This window comes from Trematomus bernacchii, unplaced genomic scaffold, assembly GCF_902827165.1.
Source record: "Trematomus bernacchii unplaced genomic scaffold, fTreBer1.1, whole genome shotgun sequence".
NCBI lineage: Eukaryota > Metazoa > Chordata > Actinopteri > Perciformes > Nototheniidae > Trematomus > Trematomus bernacchii.
This window is the reverse complement of record NW_022987634.1, coordinates 114,856-123,268: the sequence shown is the minus strand read 5'-3', so window position 1 is coordinate 123,268 and position 8,413 is coordinate 114,856. Positions and strand designations below refer to the sequence as shown.

The following is an 8,413-nucleotide window of genomic DNA, read 5'->3' as shown; positions in this document are numbered from 1 at the left end:
AGCCAAACTACTGCTCAAGCAGCATGCGTTATGCCATCATCTATGGCAAATTTGCATTCAGGAAAGCAAGTTCCTTTAAAGGCGAGTGGATTAATGGCAGGCAGTGAACCAACGATAAAAAGAACGGCTCTCACCAAGTAGGACTCCGTTCCCTTCATTCGTACCAAAGAGCCGTTCAAAAGAATCGGATCGTTCGTGAACGTCACATCACTACCATTTTGGTTTCATGCGCCACTGAGGTATACTTTCGTAGGAATTAATGCTCTATCCATTTCTCTTTGTACATCCATAGATCAGTGAATAGGTTGCAGTCAATGTTATCCTCCAAAGATGGCCAACTCTCTGTTGATGTAATCACATTCCCATCCCTTGTTGCATTATCATTTTCAGTCTCTGCAAGTGTTGTCACCACTACTCTTTGGTTATGTGCATTCCACTTTTAATGTGCAATATGTTTGGTGCCCCTGAGTTTCAGTATCATACCAAGACAGCACACAAACATTGTTCTTCCATTTTTTTTAATAAAGGCTTTATCATCTTTCATATTTTGGTGGTACAGAGTTCAAGTTTCAATAGATTTGGTTCACAAAAGAATCACATATTAAACTGAGCAAACTTCCCTAAGATTAAACAATTCTTTAAAAAGTAGCTTAAATAATGGTACAGTAAAAAAACAAGTGGGTTTATCACAAAAGGAGTGTTGTTTTTCTTTTGAGGAAAGTAACAGTGGCACAATATTTTTCTCTGTAGAAAAAAAATAAAAATAAAAAAGTTCCTCCTTTTTTTTTGTTGTTGTTTGTTTTGCAGCAGTCAGCCGATTAGAAAAGTATACATTCACTGGCTTTCTTTATCCCACTAGCAGAAGGCACTAAACAGCAGGCTTGGATCAACTAGTACTTGCACATATGGCTTGTTTATCCTTATGAGATGCCAAATGGACATTTCTTTGCCACAAAGAACAAAACATTCAGTGCAAGAAACTTAAGACAATCACAGAATATGTAAATGTTTCTGATACGGGTTTAGAAAACAATACAACTGTTTGCAATGGCTAATTGATCCAAGTCTGCAGAGGAGGCTTCATTCAAAACCAGCAGTGAGTGCCCTGAAAATAAATACCAAGTTCACAATAAAGGTACTCTTCAGCTCCACTGCCAGGTCTGAAATGCAAAGTCACACTGAACTGAGCTCATCCTCAACCCTGGTTTGTACAAATTGGGACGAAAGGCAGTTCTACTGCGTCAGGCCTGCGTCTTTAGCCATGCCATAAAAGATTCCTTTCTGTGATAGGAGGTTTGTCGGAGTGTCAAACTCTGCTATCTGTCCCTTGTCCAACACCAGCACTCTGCGAGGAGAAAGAGGAGAGCATGAGTCATTTACAAAACATGGATACTTTGCAGAGTTTGGATTATTGGCATGACCACGATATTACCAAAGCAGGCGGTACAAGGTTCACATAGTATACAATCCAAATGATATACATTTATACACAATGTGGCAAATGGATGGGCATTTGAAATGAACCAATTAAGCATTATTTGATCGCCCAAATATATATACAGTACATATACACATTACATAAGTAATGGCTTGTTATTATGCAGAGAAAGGTTGTCTATTAATACATAATTTTCGTGATTGTTTCGTGATTTTGTTGTTGTTATGTTACCAACATCTCTAACTCATCTGTCTCCATTTTTGTTGTGATTCATTGTTTGTTTGCCAGGTGAGGAAGTTGTTTTGTACTGTTGGTTTCTACTGACGATAGGATGAAGTAAAATAATAAAGGATTCTTAATGTCAGTAAGCATTCGCTTCTCTATATTTTCTAAAAGCGAACCAACACAGAATATAAATATTTTAAGTTTGCTTGGTTTATCACATTATTCCACTGATCTACGGTTAGCCGTAACATGCCAATAAATGTTGCAGTGTGTCAAATATGCAGGTTTTAAGATACAGAAAAATGCTTTGCCATTTTAAAAAGTGCCCCTTTTCTGTTTCTTTGACCTGAAGAATACACACAGTGAGCTTCGGTGAGATACACTCAATGTTTGTGTGCCCTTCACAACCCAGAATACTTTAGGATCACTAAGGAGCTTTGAAATCTGATTGTTATCATTGTTCTGTGTTTACTAAGTTAAGCTGATTGCTGTTGATGGATGCATTAGATTTCAAGGTTTACTTTAAAGTTGAAAATGTAAAGTATTTATATATGTTGAACCTTGTGTAATCCATGATTGTGTTGAGCCTGTGAGCGATGGTGAAGACGGTGCAGTCCTCAAACTGAGTCCTGATGGTGGACTGGATGAGATCATCAGTCTCCAGGTCAATAGCAGCTGTAGCTTCATCCAGGACGAGGATCCTCGTCTTCCTCAGGAGAGCCCGACCCAAACACACCAGCTGCCTCTGGCCCACACTGAACATAAAGAGCACACAACATGTGAAACACAGCGCTAAAGAGAACAATCAGTTTGTCTGCTAACAACCATGCATTAAAAGCTGCTGTATCTCTCCCTCTGAACAAACCTGAGGTTCTCTCCTCCCTCGGAGCACTCCAGCTCCAGTTTGGCCGGCTGGTTGCTCACAAACTTATGGAGGTGACAATGTTCCAGAACCGCCCACAGCTCTTCATCACTGTACTTCTCAAAGGGATCCAGGTTCATCTTCAGTGTGCCTGAGAACAGCACAGGCTCCTGCAACAGAGACAAATATTTTCAGGCTTGAAACATAACAGACAATCAGAAAAAGGCCCAACGAGAGGTATTATATATTTTGGATTGTAGTAGTTTTAGTCGCTTCTAGTCAGTAATCCGTAGAAACCAACAGTACAAACAATTTCCAACTACATTTTACATATTTTGTTAGGAAAAACATTTTCTCTGACATATTGTGAGGAGTGTGTGCACATGTGTGTACCTGTGGAATGATGGTGAGCTTGGACCTCAGGTCGTGCAGGCCTATCTCTGAGATCTTCACGTCGTCGATGGTGATCTCTCCTGCTGCAGACTCCAGCAGTCGGAACAGGCAGAGCGTCATGGAGGACTTCCCAGCTCCTGTACGACCCACGATACCAATCTGTGGACACACACACACACACACACACACACACACACACACACACACACACACACACACACACACACACACACACACACACACACACACACACACACACACACACACACACACACACACACACACACACACACACACACACACACACACACACACACACACACACACACACACACACACACACACACACATTAGTGGACCTTGTTGACCCATTATTGCTTACTGATGGCCACACCAAACCCCCCCCCCCCACCTTCTCTCCTCCTTTCACGCTCAGTGTGAGGTTCTTTAGGACGAGGTCCAGTCCCTCTCGGTACCGGACGCTGTAGTCGTGGAACTCTACGTTCCCCTTCATGGGCCAATCAGCTGGGGGCTTCTTGTCCTCAATCTCCCAGGGGGCCTGTGAACAGAAGAGCAGCATTTCAGACCAGGAACACTTTCTGAAGAACTCATCAGTTCGCAGTTAGCAGAACTTCAAATGACTTCTGTGTGTGAGTCAGAGCTACCAAACATTTATTTCCCCTCTGACACACACTGGATGCTCCAAACAAAAGCTTTCACTAACAACTATAGCAGTTATACATGGGGCACACACTGTGATGGCTGCTGAAAAGTAGGAAGAAAGTACACTGTGTACAGTGCACGTGCCATGTTTGTCTTGTATAACAGAGGGGCCCTTGTTGGCACCAGGTAATCTAACATTTCTGGATCTGGTTATAGTTTATAGGTTTTTTTGAGAACATGACTTGGCAGCAGGACAGTTTTTTGGAATGTGGTTACATTCCTCCTTTTTAACTGCAGCACAAAGCCAACACTATTTTACTGCTGCAAGCAAACACATGCACAAGCCAACTTCTCTGGAATACTAGAAAGTGACACACACACACACACACACACACACACACACACACACACACACACACACACACACACACACACACACACACACACACACACACACACACACACACACACACACACACACACACACACACACACACACACACACACACACACACACACACACACACACACACACACACACACACACACACACACACACAAACCTCTGTCTTGGTCTCAGAGTATTCCTTGACCCGCTCCACTGCTACGATGTTGTTCTCCAGATCTGAAGTCATCCGCACCATCCAGTTCAAAGACATGGTCACCTACAACAGAACCACAGAGTTAGAATAAATGGTTCAAGTAGTTTCCTAATCGTTATAGACGAGTAGCTAAAATAGTTTGCTTAAAAAGAAACAAGGGGTGGATGAATAGTTATTACCTAAAAATAATAATACTGTAATAGTAGATACATGTTAGGACTTATACACATAACTAACTTCAGCTGCTGATTTACATTACTTGTTAAAAAAAAAGTGAAATCCTGCAGATGGATTTAGTTGCAGCAGTTAGTTAGTACCTGCAGAGCGTAGGACACTGACAGACCCACGAGGCCCGGGTTCAGATTCTCCTTTCCAATCACAGCAAACAGAGCAGCGAACAAAACGATGCAGTTCCCAATGAACTCGATACGCACTCCCAGCCACCTGTGGGACACAATATATATTATTAAAATACTTCATGCATCTGGTTGAAAGTTCAATTACGATGTTTATGTTTTGATGAGAAATTGAAATCTGGAGTGACATTTGCAAGTTCAATGTAAACCTTAATTAATACTGACATCTTGACTATCCTTAAAACCAGTTATGATTTTCAGGAGGTTATTAAACTTAATTGCTTGATTATTTTTTAATGAAGTGGATACATATGACCACATGTATTCATCTGGTAGCATATATAAGCTAATGGTTGCTTCTGTTCAATACTGATTGTGGATTACATCAATCCAGCTCATAGTCATACCCATATTAAAACAAAATATAACAATTAAAATGAAATAAAAATCACGTTTTCAGTTTTAATTGATTGATTTGATTTATTTCGTATTAGCTACACTAATGTAATGTTATAACTATGTCCTCCGGGTCATATTTAGGTCGAAACACGTCTACCTCTACAGACAGCAGAGGGAAGCAGAGCCTCCCATAAAGGGACGTTTTTTTTATGGCATCGTGGCTGTAAACAGCATGTTACCTCTGCTTCATGGTTTATTCCTGTTTTACAGGTTTATTAAATGTTCATTAACAGTGGTGTTAGTATCAGCATAGACAACATACTATTCATCTTACTAGTGGCTATGTGAAGGAGGATAAAACAATACTGTACTTTTATTTCATATAATAATTTGTTCTTCTCTTACTATTTATTGTTGTCATCTTCTTAATGTGTCAATTTCCCCTTAAATTCTTCTTCTTTTTTTACTTTCTCTTATTTATTGCCTTTTATCCTGATTTTCTTTGCTTTGTCTGTTAAAGCACTTTGACACCTTTTTTTAAAGGTACTTGTGATGCCCCTGTGGGATCATCAGTGGAGAGGGTGTGGCTGTGCTGTCTGTGCTGCATTGGCTGCACTGATTGCAGTAACTCGGGACACCTGGGTCTGGTGCCTGGATAATATTGTTTTATAGTTGGACACAGCTTCTGTTCTGCTGAGCTGAAATGGGACACTTACCTGTTGGAAACTATACCCGGGTAGTAACACTTTTGGTTCTCATCCACTTTCATATCACTCATGAGAACAAAGGCAGAGTGCCTGCCATAGGCTCGGATTACACTAGTGCCGGTGACCGTCTCAGAGAAATGGGAGTATATGGGCGAGCGGCTGACTGACTCCAGGCGCTTTAGCTGTCGGGACGTGGCAACGTAAAATCTCTACAGGGGTGGGGGGGAGAGAAACAAACACAACATTACAACTGAACAGGGTGTTAAACATGCTCAGATGTTAAAAACAAATATGATGCTCACAGACAAGTCCACACACACTCGCACACATGCAGAGTAATTAAGAAGCCTGTGTGAACAAAACACCCACAGTGATTATTTAATAGTCCAATTTACACATTTATGATAGGATGCCAACTCAGTCTACATGCATATTACCTGCAATAACTTTACACCGCATGTCAACAGAGCAATCATGTTAGCAAATAGTTAGAATAGGAACAATAATCCCTTGTGCATAATAACTCTGTGTATTTCTGCACAGTTAATAACATGTGTTCAACTGCAGGTGTTTTGTTCATTACACATATTATGAAATGATCCATTTATCGGGCTATTATTGGTATGATTAGTTAGGCTATCATAAATTTAGAAATTAATCATTCAAACAAAGACTACGTTTAGAGACAGATGATGCCGCAAAGACATAAACCATGCAGGATGAATGTCATGACAAAGACAAAGACAAAGACATTTAAGAGATTGTGATAGTGAAGCAGATTTAAGCTATTTGAAGGTTCATTTAGTTAGTGTAAATGTACACGCGCACTAAAACACCCCATGAATTTCTCATTTCTGTATCATTTTCCAGTGGATCCAAGTGGATTGGATTGTTGATTTGAAATGATTTACAGACTGACTGATTTTTTGATTGAGTGATTGATTATTCCTTAACTTAAAGGTGGGGTAGGTAATTTCGGAGAAACCAGCTCGAGATCGCTAGAATTTGAAAATACACAACCGGAGAAAATCTGCCACTTCCTTACAGAGCCCCTCCTCCAACACACATGAGCGCGCACATGACCAATGAGGGCACGAGATAAGTTTGTGCACAGATGGAAGGCTGACAGGCAGGTAGGCCATCCAGTTATTTTACCCGGGCCGGCTAAAATGATTGGTCGTGCTTTTTACAGTATTACGGCTTCCACAGATGACATTTTGTTATGGATTTTTTGTCAAAGCACTTCAGATATTCATTGCTATCAGGATGTTAAGAGCATTCCATGGAATATAACAAAAAGTGTATCTCGAGCCGGTTTCTCAAACTTACCTACCCCACCTTTAAAGTCTGTAGGCTTGATTTAAAGATAATCTGGTTAGCAAAACAGCTAGCATTATATGATGTGTATCCAGAGGGGTTGAAGGGATACTCCAATGTTTTAGCTCACAAGATTAAAGACCAAAGCAGCAGACACTGAGATATGTATTTGTTTCATAGCACGAGTCAAGCTCCAAAGGTCTTAAGCCACCTCTTAAAAAACAAAAAAAAAAGGTCTCTCCACAGCACCGCAGAAATAATTATACAACTGTTTTCACAGGCTGATTAGTACTCCTTCGGGAAAGTAAACTAAACTCGACATATACAGACATATGACTGACCCACAGAGAAGATCCACAAGATCCATAGCAAAATGAGTAATGGATGACTTGAAATTGCCCTTATTATTGTTCGAAATACGAAAAAAAAATGTAAACCAATACAGCAGTCATTAGCACTACGCACACGACCATCCATCTACCACAAGTCACACTGCCTACACAGCCACCACCAGACCTGACAGACACAGCTGCTCCTGTGGCAGGAGTAACCTCATTAACCTCAGTGGGCCGAAGTTACTACAGCTATCTGGCAAACCCTCAATAACTGGGCAGGGTAAAAAAAAGTTCAGTAGACAAGCTTAGTTCCAAATGGACATTAAATGTACACATACAGTACAACTAGTGAGATTATTTCTGCCTCCAGAGCAGCCTTGCCTGTGAGAATGAATGTGTAATATAACTGGAGTTGCAATATGCCAAAAGGTTTTGGTGTAATCATCTGTACCAGGTGGTGCTGCTGACTACACACTGGCCCCTGAGCCTTGAAGGCCCCAGCCTGCTGTGACTACTGGACTAACAGACACCAAACTACACTGCACCTACTGCACTGCAACCACTTCAACCCCATGCACACACACTCTCAGACATGCATGTTGTATTAATGAGTTAGCGGACGTCCTATTTACCTGAACCCACCAATAGAACACCGTTAACGGGGCTATGACTAGGAGGAACATTGGGGTGAGGGCAGAGCATATGAGCAGCACAGTCGAAGTGTACCAGAAAGTGCGCATCCATATGTCAATATTTTCAGGGATGTGGGTGTCTATAGCATCCACGTCTTTGCTGAAGCGGTTTAGTAACCGCCCAGTGGGGGTGCTCTCGAAGAAGCCCTGCGGAGCGCGCAGGACCCCCTGAAGCAGGTCGCAGTGTATGAGCTTGGCTGCCCGCAGCATACAGAAGCCCCGACCCAACAGGCAGTTAACCAACACGAACACACCTGAGAGAGGGGGGAGGGGAGGGGGAGGGGGTCAAATTTGACAATACAACAACACCTGAGTTAAATAGATTAGGACCTGTTCCTGATGTCTAATGACAATGTGTGCTCCAGCTAAACAAAAAACACTTCTTTAAAAAATGATTGTGTGCCAGCGCTGTTCCCTAAAAGTA

At 41.4% G+C, this 8,413-nt stretch overlaps 1 protein-coding gene across 3 annotated transcripts in view; it reads right to left on the bottom strand.

Annotated features, from left to right (window-relative positions):
- Positions 1 to 501: 501 nt before the first annotated feature.
- The window catches only part of abcc3 (ATP-binding cassette, sub-family C (CFTR/MRP), member 3), a 67,524-nt gene continuing 59,612 nt past the window's right edge, over positions 502 to 8,413 (bottom strand). Inside the window, exons 23-31 of one of the 3 annotated variants that reach the window (XM_034133100.1) lie at positions 7,930 to 8,243; positions 5,655 to 5,854; positions 4,501 to 4,627; positions 4,145 to 4,246; positions 3,331 to 3,477; positions 2,919 to 3,077; positions 2,529 to 2,695; positions 2,224 to 2,418; positions 502 to 1,345 (exon numbers count right to left, since the gene is read on the bottom strand). In XM_034133100.1, the coding sequence (XP_033988991.1) occupies positions 1,234 to 1,345; positions 2,224 to 2,418; positions 2,529 to 2,695; positions 2,919 to 3,077; positions 3,331 to 3,477; positions 4,145 to 4,246; positions 4,501 to 4,627; positions 5,655 to 5,854; positions 7,930 to 8,243 (1,523 nt within the window). In that variant the 3' untranslated portion in view covers positions 502 to 1,233. Of the gene's footprint in view, positions 1,346 to 2,223; positions 2,419 to 2,528; positions 2,696 to 2,918; positions 3,078 to 3,330; positions 3,478 to 4,144; positions 4,247 to 4,500; positions 4,628 to 5,654; positions 5,855 to 7,929; positions 8,244 to 8,413 lie in introns of those variants that run through there. The other 2 variants (XM_034133101.1, XR_004556164.1) reach the window with 2 other exon arrangements.